This window comes from Pyrenophora tritici-repentis, chromosome 3 (assembly GCF_003171515.1).
Source record: "Pyrenophora tritici-repentis strain M4 chromosome 3, whole genome shotgun sequence".
In the NCBI taxonomy this organism is placed as follows: Eukaryota; Fungi; Ascomycota; class Dothideomycetes; order Pleosporales; family Pleosporaceae; genus Pyrenophora; species Pyrenophora tritici-repentis.
Window position 1 is genome coordinate 1,255,338 of NC_089392.1, and position 22,962 is coordinate 1,278,299.

The 22,962-nt window shown below is 49.9% G+C and overlaps 10 protein-coding genes across 10 annotated transcripts; 7 read left to right on the forward strand and 3 right to left on the reverse strand.

Moving 5' to 3' along the window:
- Window positions 1-6: 6 nt before the first annotated feature.
- On the forward strand, window positions 7-939 carry PtrM4_078480 (uncharacterized protein; the record flags this gene model as incomplete). Its single annotated transcript, XM_001940744.2, has 2 exons — window positions 7-555; window positions 616-939. The coding sequence occupies 2 exons, from the start codon at window positions 7-9 to the stop codon at window positions 937-939; spliced, it is 873 nt and encodes a 290-aa protein (XP_001940779.1).
- Window positions 940-1,776: 837 nt separating this feature from the next.
- On the forward strand, window positions 1,777-4,752 carry PtrM4_078490 (uncharacterized protein; the record flags this gene model as incomplete). Its single annotated transcript, XM_066106345.1, has 2 exons — window positions 1,777-4,659; window positions 4,747-4,752. The coding sequence occupies 2 exons, from the start codon at window positions 1,777-1,779 to the stop codon at window positions 4,750-4,752; spliced, it is 2,889 nt and encodes a 962-aa protein (XP_065963283.1).
- Window positions 4,753-5,197: 445 nt separating this feature from the next.
- Window positions 5,198-5,515, forward strand: PtrM4_078500 (uncharacterized protein; the record flags this gene model as incomplete). Its single annotated transcript, XM_066106346.1, has 1 exon — window positions 5,198-5,515. The coding sequence occupies one exon, from the start codon at window positions 5,198-5,200 to the stop codon at window positions 5,513-5,515; it is 318 nt and encodes a 105-aa protein (XP_065963284.1).
- Window positions 5,516-6,800: 1,285 nt separating this feature from the next.
- Window positions 6,801-7,700, forward strand: PtrM4_078510 (FabG, Dehydrogenase with different specificities (related to short-chain alcohol dehydrogenase); the record flags this gene model as incomplete). The annotated part of the gene is made up of 3 exons (XM_066106347.1): window positions 6,801-6,924; window positions 6,990-7,575; window positions 7,628-7,700. 3 exons carry the CDS (start codon window positions 6,801-6,803, stop codon window positions 7,698-7,700), a joined length of 783 nt encoding a protein of 260 aa, XP_065963285.1.
- A 326-nt stretch (window positions 7,701-8,026) lies between these two features.
- PtrM4_078520 (DUF2306 domain containing protein) lies at window positions 8,027-9,156 on the reverse strand (the record flags this gene model as incomplete). The annotated part of the gene is made up of 2 exons (XM_001940747.1): window positions 8,027-8,985; window positions 9,039-9,156. 2 exons carry the CDS (start codon window positions 9,154-9,156, stop codon window positions 8,027-8,029), a joined length of 1,077 nt encoding a protein of 358 aa, XP_001940782.1.
- Window positions 9,157-10,250: 1,094 nt separating this feature from the next.
- PtrM4_078530 (Fungal-trans-2 domain containing protein) lies at window positions 10,251-11,468 on the forward strand (the record flags this gene model as incomplete). The annotated part of the gene is made up of 1 exon (XM_001940748.1): window positions 10,251-11,468. The coding sequence occupies one exon, from the start codon at window positions 10,251-10,253 to the stop codon at window positions 11,466-11,468; it is 1,218 nt and encodes a 405-aa protein (XP_001940783.1).
- Window positions 11,469-11,658: 190 nt separating this feature from the next.
- PtrM4_078540 (Ferritin-2 domain containing protein) lies at window positions 11,659-12,738 on the reverse strand (the record flags this gene model as incomplete). The annotated part of the gene is made up of 1 exon (XM_001940749.1): window positions 11,659-12,738. One exon carries the CDS (start codon window positions 12,736-12,738, stop codon window positions 11,659-11,661), a length of 1,080 nt encoding a protein of 359 aa, XP_001940784.1.
- A 1,814-nt stretch (window positions 12,739-14,552) lies between these two features.
- PtrM4_078550 (uncharacterized protein) lies at window positions 14,553-15,952 on the forward strand (the record flags this gene model as incomplete). Its single annotated transcript, XM_066106348.1, has 5 exons — window positions 14,553-14,581; window positions 14,631-14,912; window positions 14,963-15,064; window positions 15,115-15,784; window positions 15,833-15,952. 5 exons carry the CDS (start codon window positions 14,553-14,555, stop codon window positions 15,950-15,952), a joined length of 1,203 nt encoding a protein of 400 aa, XP_065963286.1.
- Window positions 15,953-18,375: 2,423 nt separating this feature from the next.
- Window positions 18,376-19,758, forward strand: PtrM4_078560 (uncharacterized protein; the record flags this gene model as incomplete). The annotated part of the gene is made up of 3 exons (XM_001940752.1): window positions 18,376-18,610; window positions 18,703-19,164; window positions 19,217-19,758. The coding sequence occupies 3 exons, from the start codon at window positions 18,376-18,378 to the stop codon at window positions 19,756-19,758; spliced, it is 1,239 nt and encodes a 412-aa protein (XP_001940787.1).
- A 1,115-nt stretch (window positions 19,759-20,873) lies between these two features.
- On the reverse strand, window positions 20,874-22,415 carry PtrM4_078570 (uncharacterized protein; the record flags this gene model as incomplete). Its single annotated transcript, XM_001940753.1, has 1 exon — window positions 20,874-22,415. The coding sequence occupies one exon, from the start codon at window positions 22,413-22,415 to the stop codon at window positions 20,874-20,876; it is 1,542 nt and encodes a 513-aa protein (XP_001940788.1).
- Window positions 22,416-22,962: the final 547 nt, after the last annotated feature.

Consider the following 22,962-nt stretch of genomic DNA (forward strand, 5'->3'; position numbering starts at 1 on the left):
ATCAACATGGCAGTCCAACCACCAGTTCCAGCATTATACAAGAACATCATCATCTCGGGTGGTGCGCGCGGCATTGGCCGAGCGTTGACCCGGATGATGCTCGAGGCCGGCCACCACGCCTACATCATGGACATTGACGAGGAAGAGCTTGAGCATACGACCAAGACACACCTCAAGCAATACTACGAAGACGGCAGACTTGGATCGTCGATTTGTGATCTACGCAACGTCGAGGATATCCGTGCCAAAGTCAAGGAAGCAGCCAAGTTCTTCAACGACCGCATTGATGTTCTAATCAACAACGGCGGCATTGCCAGTCCACAATGGAAAGACGGTAAGACCATGGAGGACCTCTCCACCATTGACGAATGGCAAGCGTACATGGATACCAACCTTACGGCGCCTTTTGCCATGTCACAAGCTTGTATACCTTACATGAAGGCGCGCGCATCGGACTTTGAGCATGGCGCACATATACAAAACGCAAACAACTCCAGCCCGGCCGGACCATGTATCATCCACATTGGCTCTTTCCGTGCACATCAGTCGGATCCCGTGAGTATTTCTTGTCTAACGCATGTGAGAGACATACTGACTGGATACGTCAACGTTCAGAACCAGGAAGGCTATGCTTCAAGTAAGTCTGGTCAGATCGGACTGATGCACTCAATGGCCATCAGTTTGGGTCGTTTGGGTATCAGGGTCAACCTCATTGCACCTGGACGCATCAAGGTGGCGCACGAGAGCAAAGAGGGTGATGAGAAGGGGGCGGATTGGGCGAGCCAGATCAGTGAAAAGGACGTGTCTGATCATCCGACCAACAGAGCAGGAAGGCCGAAGGACATTGCTGATGCTGCGCTGTATCTCATCGAGGCTGGTTTTGTGACTGGCCAGGATATTACCGTCGATGGAGGGGCACTTAGGAAGAAGAATGCTTGAGCAGCTAGGCGGAGAGGTTTGGTGATGTACGGACGATGATCGATAGTGTATAACTAGTTAGGCTTAGAAATAAGAACATTGAATTTATCCTGGAAATGCCAAAATCAGCAGACTTGGTGATGAACAGGGAAGTTGGCACCTGTGTGAGATAAAATATCTGACAGCGTGGATAATCACCGGCAGGCACTTAACAGGCATCTGGTGACTACAGTGGCTTTGTACACCAGTATGTCAAGCATTTTATGTCTCCCGGGTGTCGGGATGGCGGAACAAGGCCGCTCAAGCTCAGCCGCACGGGCCTCTGTACTCGCCTAACTAAAATATTGCGGCGAATGACGCGCGCATCAACTTGGACTCACTTTGAGCGCGCTCTCATGTCCTGATGACTGTACACGGCCTCATCTCGCGTCATAACTTCACTTCGTCAAATTGGCTTCCCAAATAAACGCCATTGGTCGGATTACGACTGCAACGACTAATGCCCGCTTCCTCGCTTTGCGCTTTCCGAGCAGACTACTCATAAGGCAGTCGAGACTCGCCGTCTTTAGCCTCGAGGCCAGAAACGCGCGCATACTCAGTCCAGGTTGTTACCTTCACCAGACGTCTGTGCCCCACAATTCCGTCTTGGATGCCTTGAAGAACCTTGCAGCAGGGCGTACCAAGAGCGACGACTTCTCCCAGTCTCGTCCTGTGCTTGAGCCGGCGCCGTTTAAGATCCTTCGCGAAGAAGACTTACGCTTCCATCCGACAGCAATTGTATGCGACCCCGTCCCCGTAGTGCCTCTCCACGGACCCGGGCTTGACGAGAAGCGGAAGCAATCCTCGAAAAGGCACGACATGTCTCACGGTGTCGAAATTATCACCACGCCTACGGGTGACACGGCCGGTACTACGCTCATATTTCGCACGTCAAGCAAACACTATGTGTTTGGAAGTATGGCAGAGGGCACACAGCGTGCCACGGTAGAACAGGGAGTCCGTCTGCTCAAGGCTCAGGACTTCTTCTTGACGGGAAAAGCCGATTGGAAGAACATGGGCGGAATCATGGGCATGATGCTCACACTAGCCGACTCGAGCACCTCCTCATATACCACTGCTATGGAGATATTTCGCGAGGCTCAAAAGCGAGGCAAGAAGGGTGGGGGCCCACAGAAACCGCATTTCGACATCTACGGACCGCCCAACTTGAAGCATATGCTAGGCACTTGCCGGAGATTCATCTTCAGGAAGGGCTTGCCTATCAACACGACCGAATATGGGAATCATGTGCATGAGAAGGACGAGAATGGTGCTATATTGCCGACCTGGCAGGACTCCATGATCAAAGTCTGGGCCCTTTCCGTGTCGCCCACCGTCTCTGAACACAATGCGCAGGCGGAAGCTGAACTTGAGTCAAGACGGAGGCATTTTGACACCAAACTCAACACATTTGCGGGGTTCCAAGCTCCAGAGAATGAGAGCCCGGAAGCGCGTGAAAAGCGGTATGATCAAATACGGACAGCGACCATTAAATTCATGTTCGATTCGAATTGGAGTTTTGACACACTTGTGGAACGACACATTTCAGAGGTAGACATGCCTGCTGCCATGTTCATCCGCGACCCAGCGACAAAAGGCTTTCAACCTTACCACGGCCCAAAGCCAGGCGGTTCAGATCCTCTTCCTGACATCACTGTTTGGACGCGGACACCATGGCCGGGCGCCGGAATCTTGGCTCTCCCGCCAACTAAACCTGCACCGGAAGCCATCTCGTACATTGTTAAATCACACCCCGTCCGTGGCCAATTTGATGTCGCAAGCGCCAAAGCGCTGGGCGTCACTCCAGGACCGGACTATGGGAAACTCACAAACGGGATTCCGGTTAAGAATGCAAAAGGAGAGTTGATCCACCCAAACCAGGTCATGGGACCCGACAGGCCCGGTCAGGGTATCGCTATTCTAGATGTTCCCTCGGTCGCGTACGTCGAAAGTATCGTGCGCAAAGAGGAGCTTAGTTCGCCAGATGTCATGACTGGAATACGTGCCATCGTTTGGATGCTGGGCCCTGGTGTTGCAGGCCATCCAGTTCTTACTGAATTCATGGAGAAACTGAGCGATGTACAGCACTTCGTTTCGTCCGTAGATACTGCCCCGAACCGTGTTTCGTTTAATTCGGTCGCTGGCCAAGCTACACGACTGAACCTGATTGATCCTAAGAGGTACTCGACGCTCGTGTTTGACAGCACCGAAGTGCCGCAGAAGACTGTCCACAGGACCACTCCTGCAAGGACGTCATCATTACCACCAAATATCTTCGCTGCTGACCGAGGTATGACCTTCACACTAATGCCTAAATTTGAAGCCCACAAGGAGACGGCCACGCCGCTCTTTGATCTTGAGACAGCACGAAAGGAAGCATCACCTGAGGTCCTTGAGCTGGCACAAAAAGCCCAAGAATCTTTGCGACAGCATCGCGGAGATATGCTTAAGTGGAGACAGCTGCTGGCACGCCCCGATACTGAGATCACTACTCTTGGGACAGGGTCTGCTCTACCATCGAAATATCGCAATGTCTCTGCTACATTAGTGCGGGTACCGGGCGTTGGCAACTATCTCCTTGATTGCGGTGAGAACACTTTGGGACAATTGTCGAGAGTGTTCTCCCACGAAGAGTTCGTTGACGTACTAAAGAATCTGCGGATGATCTGGATAAGTCACTTGCACGCCGACCATCACTTGGGCACAGCAGCAGTAATCAAAGCATGGTATCAGCTGGTACACAATAGTGTCCCAAATCCACATACACTCGGTAACTCCACGGACGGCATTGATGTTAAATCGTATGGTCTCTCCGTCATCTCACACAGAGGCATGCTCCAATGGCTCAATGAGTACTCCTCCGTCGAGGACTTCGGATATAGCCGCATTCTCCCCCTGCAACTCACGCCCAACGAAAAGGGAAAGAGCTCAACATTATCCGTCTTGAACTCTTTTGAAAAACTGGAATCCGAGAACCCTAGCATTCATAGGCGGGAATTCGAACAGCTGTTGGGTTTTGAAGACATCCAAAGTGCCCATGTAGCACATTGCCACGGCTCCATGGCTGTTACATTCACGTTCCCACGATCACCTTCAGACCCGGAAGACGTCAAGCCGCTCAAAGTCAGCTACTCGGGTGATTGCAGACCGAGCTACCATTTTGGTAGAGTTGGAGCGGATACTACCGTTCTCATCCACGAAGCTACCTTTGACGATGAACTGATAGGCGACGCAAAAGCGAAGAAACATTCTACTACTTCTGAAGCTCTTGGTGTTGGTGAAAAGATGAATGCCAAAGCTGTCGTCCTTACGCACTTTAGCCAACGTTACCAGAATATCCCGGTCCTTCAACCTGTAGAAGACGAGCAAGCAGACAACTTACTCCCAGAGGATGCCACGGAAGACGTTGTCGATGACGAAGCTGATGCTGACCCCACCACCGAGAACGCCGATAATATGGACATACACCCAGCTAAACCTTCATTGCAACACCAACCTACTACTGGTGAGCGAGTGATTAAGATAAGGAACAAGGACATGAAGGTCGCGATCGCATTTGACTACATGCGCGTGAAAATCGGGGATATATGTGAGATGGAAAAGTTCAACGATGCGCTGAATGCACTGCTCGTGACGGAGGATGAGGAAGTGAATGCAGAGGGCGAAGCGGATGGCGCGGGTGCGAATGCCAATGGAAAGCGGGTGAGTGAGGACGACGGGGATGGCAAAACCAACGGAAAGAAAAAGCAGAAGAAGCAAAAAGAGAAGAACAAGAGGAATAATTGATAGTGTTAGCTGAGCACGAATGTATACAGTATGAGTTCACACTGCGTATGCGATGATGAAGATACTTTTGGAGCTTACTGAGGTGGTTTTGTATCATGAGACGCGCGTTAGTGTTGGTGACTACATGCGCGTGAGACGGGTCGAATTTGGAGTTTCACATCGCTGAAGTACATCAGGGTACGATGACATCACGGACCGTTATCCCGAACCATATGACATATAGTATGTGATTCAGAGCGAAATTTATCGGTTTAGTGTATGACTAGAGGTGTGAGCACGTGTAACTTCAGATGCTGTGGAGAAGACGATCCATGGTTCAGCACAATACTCGCACATCTTGAAAAGTTAGATACCTCCACGTTGCACTCTTGACCTACACTTTTGCGCAGATCAAAGCACCGGTATACACCAAACATAACTTATATCTTCACGTGCCTCGCCGTCAAAACACAGTATGGACCTCCTCACTGAGCTGGAATCCCTAGCGCAAAAGTGCGAGACCACATCTAGCTCTGGTGTCTCTCCACTTGACATTACCAGCTGGCAGACACTCTTCGATTTCAACGCTTCAAAAGCCGAAGAAGAGATTACAGATCACCGCGCCAACCTAAACCGCATCGCCATCTCCGCCGAGCACTGGGCCACTGTGCAAATAGAGCAAGAAGCACTCGGTCATGACAGGGAGAGCTATGTCTACCAGCTCAGCCGACGCGCCAAAGCAAGCGCATCGCCCAAGCCGCCAACTCAGCTATCCACTCTACCCCTCGCGTAACAGAAGCGCCTCTTGAGAAAACGGTGGCTTCTCCGACTATCCCATGAGCTGGCCACCGCAGAGAAGATCCAAGAGATCGCACACCTACCCACACCACCGCGCATACTACTAGACGAACAAGACCCTACGATACGCTTCGTCGAAGTCGACATCCTGGCCAAAGAAGCTATTGAAAACTGCATTGATCCATCAACTATATACTTCATCAATCACAGCGTTTCAGCAGAGCTGGCGCTGGCGGATACATGTATAGCACCGACGCTCGGCCTCGACGCTACAATGCCTCAACACCGCCTATCCAGCTCAGCCGTACCAGCGCCATAGCAGAAAACGTATCCTGTGCCGTATTTCTTCTACGGTACACTAGCGGATGAGGATAGGTTGGTAGCGTTGCTGGGTCTCGAGGAAAGGCCTCAGCTTACGCCGGCGAAGGTGCGGAGAGCGAGGGTGGAGATGAGGGGGAAATATCGGGGGGTTGGTGGATGGGAGAGAGGGGATGAGGTCAAGGGGTGGATGTTTGTTGTTGGGTGTGAAGGGCATGAGGATGCGCTGAGAGGGTATGAGACGGATGCTTATGAGGTTGTTAGATGTGAGATTTTTGGGGAGGAGGGCGTGGGAAGGGTGAAGGAGTTGACGTTTAGGTTTTGTGAGGAAGTCGTTGGGTAGAGAAGGTGGGTGTGTCTAGTGAAAAAGGGTTTTAGTTTTGGTGTATATAGCTGGAATGATGAATGCGATCGCGTCACATAATCGAATGTAGTTGGTGCTGACGAGGGAATGTGGGACCCAGATTTTCATGATGATGATGTCGCTGCGGAGTGAGTTGTTGTGCTTCCGATTAGGTTACTGCTATACTGTGAATTCACTTACAGCTCTGAATGTATCTAAGCATCGCTTTCAGGACAAAGGTAGCATGTAATACGTCTCTTGTATGCGCCAGGTAGGTATGCAATAGCTGGACAATCGCCATTTTCGAGAGGAAGGGGGCTATGATACCTACATACCAAAAACGAATGTGAGAATAGAGGCGTTGCGCGTTTATCATAATTCCACTGAGATACAGGCAACAGGAGATGATGGGGAGGATTGCTGAGATGAAGGCACAGGGTAGTGGGGCTTCTTTGGTCTTTACGCGAACCAACCTTGGAAGACGCAACTTCCAAGGTGAGCTTAGCTTATCTTACCCCAGGTGAGCACGCAAGACAACGTCATCAACGAACTTCAACGACATCAAACACATCGATTCTCAAACGATTCCCAAGCAATCTGAGCCTTCTAGAATAGCAGGATGCCTAATATACTCGTTGTAGGCGCCACTCGCGGCCTTGGAGCAAGCATCGTGCAAGAGTATGCAACGGATGCCAACAACCACGTTATAGCGACAGCAAGGAGTTCGGAACCTCCTGCAAACAGTAAGAACATAGAGACTCTTACGATCCAATTGATATGTGCGTTTGAGTTCTAAAGTCCACTCTAGCAAAGAACATTTCGTATGTCCCCAAGATCGACCTCGAGTCCCCAGATGCTGGCCGCGACCTCGTCCAGTTCCTGGAAGCACACGGGATCGAACACCTTGACATCGTCATAGTTACAGCTGGATACTTCGCGATCGAATCTCTCAAAGAGCCGTCTTACTCTGCACAGAAGCGCATGTACCGCACATGCGTTATCGGCCCTACCATACTTGTCACAACACTTGCAAACAAGGACGAGAAGCTCCTCGGCTCGACATCCAAGGTCATTCTCGTCTCCTCTGAGAGTGGCAGTATAACACTGAGGCATAAGTCCGAAGGTGGTGGCAATTATGGACACCATGCCAGCAAAACAGCGCTCAACATGTCTGCGAAGCTTTTAAGCTTGGATTTGAAGGATAGGGGTGTTGCAATATGTACCGTGCATCCTGGCTTTATGAGGACAGAGATGACCCGTAACGTTGGATTTGACAAGTACTGGGATGAAGGAGGGGCCGTCACACCCGACGTTGCTGCAAAAACGCTCATAGAGTGGATTGAGACCTTTGATATGAGTAAGACGGGTCAATATTGGGCTCCTAGAGGAGCTGGGTAAGCATCGATATATCTCCTAGTCATAGCACAAAGCTGATCAGAATATTAGGGATATCGGAACCGCCGAACCTGTCTTGGGACCCAAGGACAAGCTTCCCACGCCTCTTCAGCTACCGTGGTGAGCAACCTCTTTTGACAAGTACACTCATAACGATACACGAAATGATAGAATTATGGCAAATTTGATGATATGTGGCTCTGTATATGTGACTATCACCTGGGTGAGATAAGATACGTGACATACTGATGCAAAAACTATCACTGTAGGCACCAGATACGTCTCTTAGGTGCTTGCACATACTGTCAAGTATTTCATGTCACCCGGGTGCTATGAATAACCGTAAACTATCCTTCCTGCCCAACATGCTGAATCTCTCTTCCCCCAACTCCCCAACGCCCAAACACCATATGAATGCGCTAATGATTAAGACAAAGCAGAATATAATTACTAGTTCTTGATCGTTGACTTAGGGCCTATCTCTGTGGTTAATGATGTGTTCGTGTTGTCTTTCTTGGGCAGTTTTGGAACCCACTTGTCTGCATCTCCCAGCCGATCCGCAGTCAGACCCGCCGATCCTGGGTTACACATTCCTGCTTCTAGCTGCTTCTGATAACTGATCTCTCTCAGCCGATGGGCCTCTCTCGGCGTGAGATGTAGATAGACCTCCACACCAAAGGCATGCACAACAAAGGAAACCCACAGAGCCATTCCGAAGACAATATTGAGCGCTGCTCCCGTATTTGCCGCGTTTCCTCCAAACAGCTTCGCTGCCACAGATGCGACTGCCTCTGGATCTGAGCCATCGACAAAGGCCTTGCAAGTAGGATACAAGCTCGCCAGGTCAACCTCTTCCACAATGGTAGCCGCAATCTTGGCGCAAGGCCACGTGATGTAATAGTCTTGCTCGACAACGATAATGGCGCCGATTACCACGATGAGGCGGGCCGTAATGATGCTGGCAGCATAAAACCAACCTCTCAGCATCCAGGCGCGGTGTTGTTCAATCTGCAGGCATTTGATGTTGATATAGCTGATGATGAAGCAACCGAGAGTAGAGAAGCCTGCGACCCAAACCCAAGACTGGATGTCCAGGCCGCCGCCGAATGAGTGCCGCGCTATCATAAACGCTCCTATCATGCCAACCAAGTACAATAGAAGCGAGACGTATCCCCCAATACGGTGCACGATGATCCAGCGTCGGCGGATGAACGGCGTGAACTGTGATACCGCGATCAAACCCGCTGGAAGTACACCAGCGAGGTGCATCATGATACCGATTCTGTACTTGTCGTACTTGAGGTAGTAGTAGCATTCTCCTGGAGCAGCGCTGTTCCAGTTTTCGTTGCCTCCGGTGGCGGGGCAAAAGGTTCCATAGAAATCAAGGTAATTGAGTCGTGCGAGAGAAACTGTTCGTAGATTGTCAATGATATATACTGGAATTGTGTATGGGAAGACGTACATCCTGCAAGGGCGCCCCCAAAGATAATGTACAACCAGAAGTTGTAAGTCTTATTGAAACCGAATGGATTGACAACGCGGCGGGCGAAAGCGCCGGTCGCAGGTGGTGATACTGCCATGCCTTTGATTGAGACTCAAGATCTATTGGTAGTTTTGGCCAATGGAACTTGCGAAGGCGTGTTCTGTGTGAGAATGGTTTTGCTTGTTGGAGGATATGCCATCTCTCTAGTAGATATGCCCTCATATACACATTACTTTGATTCTTTCTTGATTCCATGTCTATACCGAATCGGGTCGATTTCGCGACGGTACTCATGCCGTGGTAATGTTTCGCGAGTCATGTCAGCAACAAAATCGGCGTGCATGGAAGATCATCCGTGCAACGTCGTACGCGCGACCAGGCGATCTGCTTAATGAATCTATGATCGTTGACTGCGATCTTAATCGCGTCCCCAGGCAGTGCAAGTCCGCCTACGCGAGTTTCCAAGAGATAGATGGGTCTTCTTCGAAGCCAAGAGCCCGTCATTGAACAACATTGAAGCGGTATTGATAGTTAGCCCGGCTCCGTCGCAGAATCAGCCTAAAGGGGTTAAACGTAGCTTGTGATCATTGGTCGGACTTAGCACAAAGAGGGTCCGGAGTTATCACGAACGCACGTCGCAGTGGCCCCCATCGACTTCCAAGCACTCAAGGCACCGTCATCGACGAATACGCTGCCAGCCTTGGGAACTTCTCACAAGCCCTGTCATAGCGAGGACGCTTGATATTTCTTTCCATAAAGGGAAAATTCTGCGCCAGGTTGCAGCAGTGGCCCACTAGACCATCCTCTGGACTTAGCATAGCCATCCAACATGGTTGGCGTTGCTGGACGTTCGAAAGGATGTGTGACGTGCCGGAAAAGAAAGAAAGGCGTGAGTGGGCACTTTATCAAGTCAAAGGTTGAAATGGGAAGGCTAATGTATACTAGTGCGACCTGACAACGCCAGAGTGCGGACAATGCAAAGAAAGAGGCATCAAATGTGGAGGGTACGACTCGGATCGCATCTTTATCTACCAGAGCGGTGGCTCAAACAGCTTGGTACCAAAAGCCAGCAAACCAGCGACCACTAAAATATCTTCCGAGAAGCCACATCCGTATGACACGCAGATGGTTTGTGTCAGACCCGCTTGCAATCAAGGAATACGGAACACCCGTCTGAACCCAGTGTCAATCATGCTCCCGGACAGCCTTGCTAGATCTGCTTATCAGGAGAAGACTATGGCGACCTTTCTCCGCATTTATAATCCACAGGGCGTCGTTCGGGCGACTAACGCAGATGCAAGAGAGTTTGTAAGCATGTTGCCCTTGCTCAGTTCACGCAACCAAGCACTTCAGATGGCTGCGCTAGCGGTTGGTATAACGCAACTTGGTGTGACTACAGACAATGAGGCTCTTACCCATCAGGGAAGGACACTTTACGGCAGAGCGCTTAGAGAAACAGCAGTAGCCCTGCGGAATCCTACTAGAGTCGCTAGCGAATCAATGCTTGTTGTGCCCCGAGTCATGGCTCTCTTCGATCTGATGTTTGGCGCGGAGCCAGAGTCAGCCAGCCAAGCAAAGAGCTGGTTGAGTCATGTCGAAGGCGAATTGGCCATGATCGTCAATCGTGGACCTGAAGCGTTCTCCAAGAGCGATGCAGCACATGCGATCTTTGTTCATGCCAGATACAGGCTCCTATGGCCGGCGTTCCGAAGTCGAACATCCACGATTCTCAACAACAAAGAGTGGAAGACGCTACCTTGGAAGGGAAGGACCAAGTCATCGAACGACCATCTCCTCGATATCCTCTGTGATATACCTGAGCTATTAGAGGCGGTTGACAAACTTCAATTCGAACCTATGAAAGAGGCAGACAGAGAAGGGCTTCAAGTGTACACATTATCAAGGTGTTGGACACTACACTTTCAGCTGCAAGAATGGGTTGATACCGAAGCCAACGCCATCTACATCCCTAAAATTATCGATACATCCACACCGATAACCTTCCCCAACATCGATATCGCCTGTATCACAGTCCGCTATTGGTTAGCATCTCTCTTCCTATACTCTGCCCTTGACATCGCCTCTGGTATCGATCCTACTACTGACACCCTTCTATCGCACCCCGATCGTCCTCACCCCCGACCGTTCGCTAGGATGATCATAAAGTCAGTAGGCTACTTTTTACAGGAGAAATTTGGCATCACGGGTGTAATGGCCATGGTCATGCCGCTGGGCAATGCACTACTCTACATGAACCGCAATCGTGAGCCGGACGAGGGGTACATTATGGAAATCATGGACTTGTGGTATCAGCCAAATATGCCTAGTACACTGCGCGAATTCTTGCAAAGCTTCCGGCAAACCGTGGATATAAGGACTTCTCGAGCGATTCCTACAAGGCAATTATAGTAGCAACCCCAAAACAGATTTCAGGCATGATAACTACGAGACATCGGCAGATAAAGGCACTGGTTAAGCTTTGGTAGAGCTACAGCATACATTACATTACTTCATAAGCGTACTCTGAACGCAAACTGAAGCTTGGAGAATACAACCCACCAACGCCGTCGCTATGTGCAAACAAAACCACTCGTCGTCCTCAATTCACCTCAATGATTCCTGGCCCAAATACCGTCTGTTGAGCGACCTCATTCGCATTCGCAAACGTATCTTTTCCCATGGTGATCGCCGCGATCGTCAACCCATCCATGACAAACTCGTCGAATGGAAACTCGCCCTCAAACACGACCCTATTGTCCACCATCTTCACATCCTCAAGACCACGCACAACCGGCATGTTCTGCCCATTGATCAGCACGAGCTTGAGCTGGGCGACTTCGAACATTCCCGCATGTTCCATGGAGAAGGAGAATTTGAGCTTCTGCGTTTCGGGCTTGATGTCCTTTGTCTCGACAGCCAAAGGCTTGAAGCGCTTGAGCGGAATAGTATCGATATTCGGACAGCTTCCTTCCACGACAAAGTCCTGGATCGCTGTAAATGCGAAATCGCGTGTTGCCGTTGTGCTAAAGGGCTGCGCAGACGGGATTTTTCTTTGCATGACGCGGAAGAAACCTTCCTGGCTACCTTCATTGCCGATCACCGAAGCCACGGCGCGGACGAGATCGAGGTCCTGCGAGCGAGCAAAGAGTTGCTCCACATCTTGTAGCGTACCTAGGACAATCGAAGTAAATGTCGCTGCGAGATCGATAGCGCTGGCGAAATCGTCGACGGGGAAATCGTATTTGCAGCCCTCAATGGCGACTTGGTTGAAGTGTTTTAATGCTTCATTCGCGTTCAATACATGCATCTCCTCCTGCGCCACGATTGCTTCTAGGGATTCGAGGACGTAATCATGTTCAGGTCCGAGGTTGTAGCCGTCCACCTTATTGGTCAGGTTGAAGACGAGTTCGCTGAAGAAGGCTACCTCGAAGAGTTCATTGAGCGCAATCAGTTTGAGGTTTATGACGCCATCAGGGCTGATTGTAGGTGGTGGCGGGCCGTTAGGTAGTGTACCATGGCCATCCTTTTGTATTTGGAGTATGGCCTGTGGATTCGGATTCGGAAAGCCGTTTGCAAGCGGGAAGTAGACACTGCCCGGTGAGAAGTCTGGATTACCGGTCGGTGCTGAGGCAGCGAGAGAAGCCATTAGGCCGAGGAGTGTTGAGAAACAGAAGCGCATTATGTGTAGTGATTAAGTTAGGTGGTAAGTAATTAGGAATTACGTGGGGCCTGAATTAAAGGGAAAGATGGGGTTACACTTGTATTACAACGGAGGAGGGAAATAAGCTGCCAGGCGTTCTCACCCCGTCAACTGTAACTATCTCACATCAAACCAAATCAAGTGTTTCTTCGACTAACGGTGAGCCCAAGGTTAGATCTCTCTGTGCCTCGAAACATCTCGTCTCGTCTATATCCAGACACTTAGCGCCACCACTATTGCTTCTGATCAAGCGAACCATAACAGTTCGCGTCGCGCCCACAGACTTCCCGGAGCCATTTTCGTTACGGTTGGGCGTACAGCCGTATCGTATCGGTTAGCGATCCACCTATTTATTCACCCTAACGCTTATATCCCGTGTTACCGTATGGGGCGGTGCATCTTCCTCCGCTGTCGCCGTGTGCCGCCCAGAAATGGCGCAACCTTAAATCCCAGCCAAAGAAAAGCTTGACTTGACACCGTACCTGAGACGGTCTGCACCTAGGTACCGTTGTTGGTGACGGTCTAGGGTGTGGCGCAGCAAGCTACTTGGGATCAGAGGAGGATGCGAAACGGATACTGGTGCAGCCGCGAAACAGGGAACGGATGTACGGGCTATGATAATGATTGTTGGAATTTCAGGGTAGTGGGTAGGGTAAACTTAGACAGGTCTACGGATGTTGTGTGTGAGAAAGGAAATCGGCGCTATGTCGTGATCTGAGGCTTGGCGTGAAACGTGGGATGATGGGGCATGGGCAAGCGAAACGTTCGACACGGTTGTGTTGGCGCGGTGTTGGCGCGTGGTGGACGCAGTGTATGCTCCAATCTGGTTTTTGGATGTTGGTATTCGGCGAGGAAGTGGCCGTGGCAGAGGTTTTGGAAGGAGGCACGTCCACCTGCCTACCGGTAACGATGTGGTTTTGACTTTGATAACATGCTGACTCTACTGACAGAATTTTGAAGGCATTATTTATCGCGAGGCCTTATTTCATTGCGTGTATACAGAGTCCTATTCGCTTGTTGTTCAAGCAGCCCTCTCAAACGCACACCCGCGCGAGCAGCCTCTGCCCGACCTCCTAAACCTTTTAGCCGGGCATTACTACAACAAGATCCTGGTACCTAACATCATCAACCAGGTCTTCTATTAACGAAGCCGAAGACATGTATTTGGGGCCTATTAACATATATGTCGTGGAGAAGTCTATAAAGAACTCCTGACGCATCCGTAGGTGCGTCTGCATGATTTGCTGTGGAGTAAGAGCAGGCTCGGGTGCATCTGGAGCCAGTTCACAGCACATATCTCCCGTAGTTTCATAATCTCGTTTATAGGCCCGGTATTGTCTATATTTGCTGTTGGAGGATGCTTTGGAGTTGCAAATGTCCTAGGCAGAAGGATAATCATGTGATCACGCGCTCACCCCGCATCTCGCGTAGGCCAATCATGTCACGCTGGTGCCTAGGCCGGCACAGCATACATTAGCGTACCTTCCCCTCTGTATTTTCTATTTGTTTGTTTATCTGTTTACGATTCTGTGATAGAACGAACAACAGCATTGCAGCCGTCAGGCTCTGAACTTTCAATGGCTGAGCAACCGCGCAGGTAAGGAGTCGATAACATGATAATGCATCGCATCTTGCTGATCTCATGAAGTGCGATGAAAATGACGACCGACCACCGGTTTTGGGGTCTTAATGCGACTAAGCGGGGTCAGCTGCTGGACCTCTACAAGATGGGAAGGGCGTAAGAAGAAAGGAATGTGTTCGGTCGCAGCATGCTAATTGTATGCAACAGACTCATGGACCAACACGGGAAGCTCAAGCTGGAGTACGTTCAACTTACATCTTGCCCACAGTGCTCCTGCTAAATCTCACAGTATCTACGAGGGCAAGAAAAAGCTTTTTGCGGAGAATTACAGTCGAGGCGGCCCCTTTCACACCAGAATCTACCGGAACCAGGATGCACATTTATTTGACCTGCAGCGCGATGGCTGGACCGATGATGATAGTGACCGGGGATGGAGTCGTGATAGCGATGATGAAGACAGCGATTACATCCGACAGGTCGACCCCATGTTCACTAAACGAGGCCGAGACCATGTCATAAAGAACGACACGGAGCTGTTTTGTCTGATGAAAGCATTGGAAGACAACGATAGGTAACTTCCAGTGCTTTAAGCTTCATGATGACATCGCTAAGCATCTCTAGTGAAATTAACAGAGTCGCTGCAGTGTGTGCAGACATTCAGCTTTCATCCTTATCAGCCATAATCATCGAGCACCTTCCACCGCGCGAACTTCGAGATCAAATGTACGTCATCTATTGTCTTACATACATTGCGAATGGCTGACGAGTCTCAGTCTCGGTTATCTTTGGACCAAAAAACGTGTTCGCGACATGGACGAGAGTCTTTCGTCCTCACCAAGGAAGAAGCACCTAGGTCAAACTAGCATGGAGATGCCGGAGATTCTTGTGCCACAATTCGCCAACGCCGCCGTGGTGGGTGCCGAATTCGCATCAGAGGCCGCAGCACTGTACTTTCGAACATTGATAGGCGCCGAGATCGACTATCGCTGCGTACGTGCTCATCTTGAACGCGAAACAGTTGGCACTATGCCCTGTTCAGTCGCAAAAACTATCAGACGCCTTACTGTCAAGATTGAAGAGGGGTACATTGGCTGGGTAATTGACTATGAAGCCCTGAAAGACTGCATGCAAAGCCTACTGATGTTGAAAGACCGTGGAGGAATGTGCATCGAAATCTATTTGAACTCGAGTATACAGTACAGTGGCGCGCTGTTCCGTGTTCTCGAAACCATCAGACCCTTTTATCTCGCTCTTCGCGATACCAAGGTCAAGATCAAGGTCTTTGGCTACAACTTCTTCAGTTTACTCGAAGACGAAAGCGATGATGTCTTTTCAGAACAGCTGAACTATTACTTCATGGGTACTCCTGAAGAATGGCTGAAAATGAAGAAGATGGAGAATCAAGAGATTCTAGAGGCACCGTTGCGGAATCATTGCAAGCGAGTCAGTACGTCAGGTCCTATACGGAGACCTAGCTAATACTACATGTAGACCGTCAAGATCATGCGGAAGAACCTTGAGTTCTATGATGCCTTTGTACGCCGGGTGGCACTTGTGGATAACGCTTGGTTGGTATGTCATGGTCCTCAGCGCTTCAACGCGACGGCATGAAACGGAACCGGTAGGGGATGAGGTCGCTGCAGTTTTCCTCGGCTGGTCAATTTCAAGATTCATTTCCTGTCTTTTAATTATTAATTATCTATTGTAAAGCAAAGAGTCCGTCAGCGCAATGTCCCCCGCGAAAAGACAACAGACAACACTGAACTTCTTTCGTGATGTTGTAATTTGGAATAAGGCCCGAAGACGGCGAATGCATTCATTCTACAACGAATAAATAGCGGCATACAATTCGGCTAAGAGACGTGTTGCAGCCGGTAGCGCTGAATGAAGGGCACCATTTTTCAGCAGGGATAGTAGGGAGACTAGGGTTCAGGTAAGACGATAGTGGGAGAAGGTACTTCTGATTAACTATGTAATTGGGTGAAGGAAGTCTTACGTTAGCGACACTGGTACCATGGTACAGTCGACCCGAGGTACCCCCCCAAAACTACCGCATCCAGAAATCCTCAAATGATTACATCAACGCAGCAAATTTACGGTTGAAGAGAACCCCTTGCTAGTGAGGGAGGTCATAATACTCACAAAATTTAGGTTAGGCCAAGTCGTGCGCACATCCGTAGGGGACGAAAATTAATAGTCTACCACGGTACCGCTGGCCTGTACTACAACTGATTTTGGGTAGAAACGGCATGCATAAAGGACTAGTTTTTCTTACTCATCTTTCTCAAACCTCTTCAGATTTGGGGACTCCGACTTTCTGCCTGTTTTCCACGCACTCTGTACTACGCAGCAAAACCGCGCAGTACATATCAGCACTTCAAAATGGCATATACACCACCGTTCCGCTTTCTTGACCTGCCCAAAGAGTTACGTCTCATGGTCTACGAGCGTCTCCCCGTCAAGACTACGCATCATTACTTCCGCTGCTCATTCGGGCTGGACAGCGCGAGATTGGTCCAAAATACCGCAAAACTAGTGCACGACACCTTCATGGGCTGCGCTATTCTTTCTACATGTCGACAGATCCACTGCGAGGCAAAATTCATCATTCGCCGTATCCTACGCAGGATCAATAACGCTCCCATAAGATTCATCACACTTCCAAATCCTAACCAATGGTTCATGGAGCATCTGGCCTATATTATCTCTTACATCTCGGTCCTCCCGATCGGCCAAAAAGTCAGTAAATGCCTTTATGACGCTCTCATCAAGGCCGCTCCTAGGGAAACACTTCACCACCCACGGTCATTGGCATTTAGACGCGTCTCTCCACAGTCACTCATAAATAATGCATCGCCACTTAGCATTCACATTGCAGTTGAAGAACATGGTAGTTTCTGGAAAGCGTTACCCTGTGGTCGAATTCCAATACGAATGTTACCAAGAGCTGCTGCCACTCATTCATTCACGACCCATTCTTTCATGGACTCCATGATGCATCATTATCGCGGGTTTCCAGGCCGTAGGGAGTTGGACATACGGTGGCATAGCGCGCCGATAAAGCCAGAAACTAAGGTGGCTTCTGGTCGTAATCGTGTCCATGAGGGTAGACACATGCAAAACGTCCTATATGGTGGGATCGTGACGAATACCACGGCCTTCCACACAGAGATTAAGGAGGCGGAATGGGCGAGCATGTGGGCTCCAGGTGAGCAACAAGATGGGTGGGGTCTTGAATTTTGACAGTTGGCATTCGCATAACAATCAGTGCGAAATTTTTTTTACGCTCACCACGCTGGGAGGTCGCTATAATTGTTTAAAGTCGTTTAGGTGCGGTAGTTTTAAGGCTCGTTAGGTTGAGTATACTACGGTACCAGAGTTGGTACTAAATTCGAAGCGCACACACAAGATCATCTCAATATTGTAATTCAGAATTAGGCAGAACATGAATCGCAACTGAGAAATCGGATTTATAATCTTATGCATCAGAAGGATACCACCACTGGTTGATGTCGCAGATAGCGCGGCTCTCGTCATTCATAGAATAGGCAAGCATATGTTATCTGAGTAGTAGCTAGATGCCGGAGAAAAGATATACGTCTGTTCGCACAAAAAGTGGCATGGTGTTGAGGAGGGTTCTTGGCGACATCTCGTCGCTTCGTATCAAGTCTAAACCCAAAGGAGACTCAGGTTCGCTACGTCATCGGCAATGGAGAATTCCGCCCAAACTCCACTGGGCCCCTGATGTAACTTGGAACTACCATCCAGCAGGGTTCTTGGTGAGCCCACGCCGACGATGCGCCGTTGTGTTGCATATATTTTTCGCTATTATGCCTCGGCAAGCCCGCACACTGCTCAACATTGATTCCGCATTGGGAACCTTCCCCAGTAAACGTCCCAAAGGTCACCGGACGACACCAAAACAAATACGGCAAAGCCACAATTGCTAATAGTGGACCCCTATAAGCGTTGCGTACGCACATCGCGACTCCGGTAACGACTGTGTCGCACACAACGACGACGACAACGACCACATGGCGCAACAATTCCTTGCCGACCGTAATGGCTGGCTATCATTTCGCAGCAGCACACCTATGCTGTACATCACGTCTGAAGACCAGGAGTTCGATATTGAGACTATGAAGGCATGGCGGGACGAAGGCTTCATCGTGGAATATATTCCCATGGGCAAAGGCGGAAAGCAGTACGTACAGACGCTCTATAAGTTGGGCGACGGTATGGGCATTGGGGAGCGGTACGCGATCGTAGGTATATGATCCTTTCGCACCCCGGCGCATGGTACATGTGTGCCTACTATGCGCCAAAATCTCCTGAAGTATGCGCTGACTATCGTTCTGTAGCCTTTGGGGATGCAGCAGCGGTATGCCTCGACGTCTTCTCCGAGCCCAAAACCGCAACCTCCAAACTCTGTTCTCTGATCGCTTATTACCCAACCTCCATTCCCGATACCCGACATCGCTTTACGTCATCCTTTCGAGTACTCGTACATCTTCCGGAAGGACTGCCTGGTAACGAATCTACCGTTGGCGTGGTACGTCGGCCAGAAGTCCTTGGTATACAGGGTAAGCGGAAAACGGTACAAAAGCGTGTTACACCGGGCATTGGCGCAGGCGGACTGCAAGATAAAATCGTATATCCATGCTTCACCTACGAGGGTGTAGAAGCCGGATTTGCCGAGCACGATTTGGACGAGTATGATGCAGTCGCCGATGCGCTGGCTTGGAGCAGGAGTTTGAGCACAGTCAGGAAGGGTTTCAGTGCTGAAGTTGATTTGGAGAGAGTTTGGGAGGAAAACGAAGAGCGTATGTCGATGTGCTACATCATGTTCTTCTCCTAGTGACTAACACCGAACAGAAAAATACCGCGGCAAATCCGTCGATAAACTGCTCGACACCTACACCAAAGCACCTACACCCTTTATAAACTTCACTCCCACCATGACAGGTGCCTCAGGTCTTCCCGACCTAAAACGCTTCTACCGCGACTACTTCCTCAAAACCTCGCCGCCTTCACTCCACATGCGCCTCATCTCACGCACCACTGGTGCCGATCGCGTAGTAGACGAGCTCTACATCAACTTCAAACACACGTGCCAGATGCACTGGATTCTTCCAGGTGTGCCCCCAACAAACCAGAAAGTTGAAATCGTTGTGGTAAGCATCGTGGGGTTCAGAGCGGGCAAAGTGTGGAGTGAAAGGGTCTACTGGGATCAGGCTAGTGTGCTGTTCCAAGTCGGCTTGTTGGATCCGGAGGAGGTGCCGGAGCAATTCAAACGGAAGGAAGGTGATGATGAAGGAGACGGTTTGGAAATGCTGCCTGTCAGTGGGAGCGAGGCTGCGAGGAAGGTCATGGACGTTGAGAGTGAGGAATTTAATGATATGATTGATGACTGGTAAAAGTACCATGAATCTGAGGGAACAGAGGAGATTGTTTGGTTCTTGCATGTTTGATACCTTGTTTGTAGCAATTGCGAAATGTTTTCTTGAATTATCAACTCACTTAACATGAACGCGAGCTTCTACAGCCATAAACATCTTTGACATTGTCTTCAATACGGAACACAACATGAATTGGTACCCCAGTGACCGTCTCGAATGCTGTCGACCGACGACGTTTTGATCGTACAATGGGCTGCGGCATGTGGGCCACTTGTCATGTATGCGGTTGTTGATTTTTACGGAAGCATGCTTGGCCAAAGACGTGACGGCATCCTTGAACCTCGACGACGATGTGGTCGGCTGGGTCGAAGGTCTCGCTGCAGATGCTGCATACGAGGGGTTTGGAGGATGCAAGGAAGGCTTGCGCCGCAGGCTCTAGGCATTGATGCATGATTGATACGAGATTGGAGTGAGTGAACTCGATGGGTTGTGTAGAGTCAGGAGCAGAGTTGTGAGTGCTCTGCTGTAGTTCGGTGGGTAATAGGCAGAGCAGCCTGATGTACCACAGTGCCTCGTGAGTGGATCCTGCTGGTACACGCAGATATTCATTATTCTGGTTAGTACATGAGTATAATACCCCGGAATTCATTGATCACTGACAGCCTTCGTAACCATTCAGTCTCCGATAAAGTCAAAGGGCCTCATCGAGACAGGGTCACGACTGATACTCTTCGTGAGGTAAGATATTCCCATGAATATGTGAAGAAATGGTCGAACTTCAAGACACTGAAGAGTGTAACGACAGAAATTTATATTTTCGTACGTCCGGAAAACCTCAAAAGCGACTGGACATCTACATCTCATCGTACATCATGAGTGATATCATAGGATGTAGCTGCCGTAAAAAGAGGGTATCCAAACAACATGTAAACTAAGAGTAAGGAGCGATGGCAAGAAAGTAACGAATGTCGTATTAATTTGGGGACAACCGAAAAGAGCGTATCATGACAGTAAGGACTGATGATTTACCTGATAGAAACCACATAACTCAATGAAAAGAGTGCAGGGAGACAATCACCTCACTCTCTTGCGACCGAAATACTGCAAAAGCTGTTGTGTTTCCATCCAGATATCTATGCTGTCGTAAAGGGTGTTCGGGGCGACTCGGGGAGCGAGTGGTGGTCCTCGTGATCGCTCTCAGACTCTCTCTCATCTTCGAACCGAACTTGGCGGGGAGTTGGAGGCTCCGTATCATAGACTGATGATGTTCGGTGCATCGATGTACGCGGTAGAACATTGTCGGCACGCCTCCCTGTAGCTATACTTCTGACAGCACCGCCGGTAGTGGTCGACTCGATTGATCTGCGAACCTCTGCTCTGTTCAAATTGGCCTGCATAGCCAAGTTGAGAGAATGGGGGCGGTGCTCTCGGGATCCACGCGTGGTTTCGGCGATAGTTTCAGCTTCTGAAAACCGAGTTTCGCTTATACTGAGGGGGTGTGTAGCGATTGTAGCGTTACTCCCACGAATTGAGTCCAAGTGCTCGTCGCTACCAAGCCAGCCACCTATATGGGCCAAAGAGAAACGACGTTGAGAGTAAGGATCCAGAGTCAATTGCAAACAATCTGGGACACTAATCTGAGTCTCGTTGTCGACCATAGCAGGCGGGTTCGTTGGACAATCCGGAAGCGCTTTGAACCCTGTGATTTGTTCACGGCCCCATTCGAACAGCTGATGAGCAGGCAAAGGCTGCAATACGTGTGGGTCCAGGGCTTTGAGAGAAGCTAACGCATCGGCAGAGGTACTTGCTCCATCGCAGATATTAGGTGGATTGGCTACAGGTCCAGTTTCGAGTGTTACGGATGAGTTTGTATTGTCGTCACAGGCTGTGGAGTGCAATGAAGGAGGTTGGACGTTGGTAGTCAAAGACTCGTGCGCTCCTTGATGCTGCTCTGGCATGGATTTTTTCCTAACAAACCATGAGCCACGATTGGGCAGCTTCGAAACAATTCTCTGCTTGATATGGCGCAGAAAGTGAGAACCTTTGGCACCAAAACGGTTGCTCTTTTGTGTCTGCCTATGTTCTGTATGAGTCTTGGCATTGCGCAATCCAGACACACTTTCGATAAGAGCCATAGGTGTTAATCCAGGTTCATTCTCAGTTGTTGTTGGGGGCCCGTGAAGGCCAACACGAGTGGTTGAGCGGACAGATGTCTCTCGCGATGGAACAGACGAGGTCGCTTCTGGGATCGCTGTGAGAGTGGGCGACAATGCGGCAATGGGAGTAGCAGCTCGTATAATATGAATGAGGGCAGCGCGAAACTCAGACTCCAGGGGTGGTGGCTCTATACTCATGGTAGACAACAGGGAGAGGCGTGTAGTATTGATTTGTCCAAAGGCTAACCACAGCCTGTGGCACTTTTCGCAGTGAACATTGCCGAATTGAGTAGAGTCGCCTGATACGCGGACGCGCATACGAAGAGATCTGTGGTGGTGATGGCAGCTGGGACAGTTTCCACTGAGGTTCATTGCCCAATAGCCTGGAGGCAACTGAGTTGCGCTGCCGGTAGACGACGCTGTATCCTGTCTGGCGAGCTCGAAGACAGGATTCGTAACAGCGGAAGGTCCATGGTCATTGCTAAGCGGAGCTATAAAGCTGGGAGTCCGGGAAGTCATCCTGGAGAAATTGAGTCCAGGTGTCGGCCCTGGCTAAGCGTAGAGTTCGCTTCCACGACTGTAGTGGCCTGGAGCGTCCTTCGCTGGATGCATGGAATTAAGCGTAATTCTGGAGCCGATGTTAGGGCACCTGCAGGTGAGAGCGATTTGTAGGATATATATATTGCTCGGTATCGTATGGTCAATGTTGAAGGATTCCGAATTGGGTCGAGATGAGGTTGTCGAATACCCGTCGTACAGAACGGGCGTCCGAATCCTCTTAATATGCCTAGCAGCATGAGGCTGAAATTTAACGGACCCAGTTACTAATTTGCGTTTGCTTCTAGGCACCTGCAAACTGAGTGTAGACATGCTGGAGGTTTGTTGAGCGGTAAGTGTGGCGCAGTGAGTGAGCTTCGCCCCCAGGAACCTGTGGAGGCTTATGGACCGGGGGCTAAATCGCGGCATCGTGACATACCTAGCTGCCACACCGTCATAGAAGAACACGGATCGATGAAGTTTATGGGTCAATCTTTTAGAGAGAGAAACGAATCGGACAGTACCAATG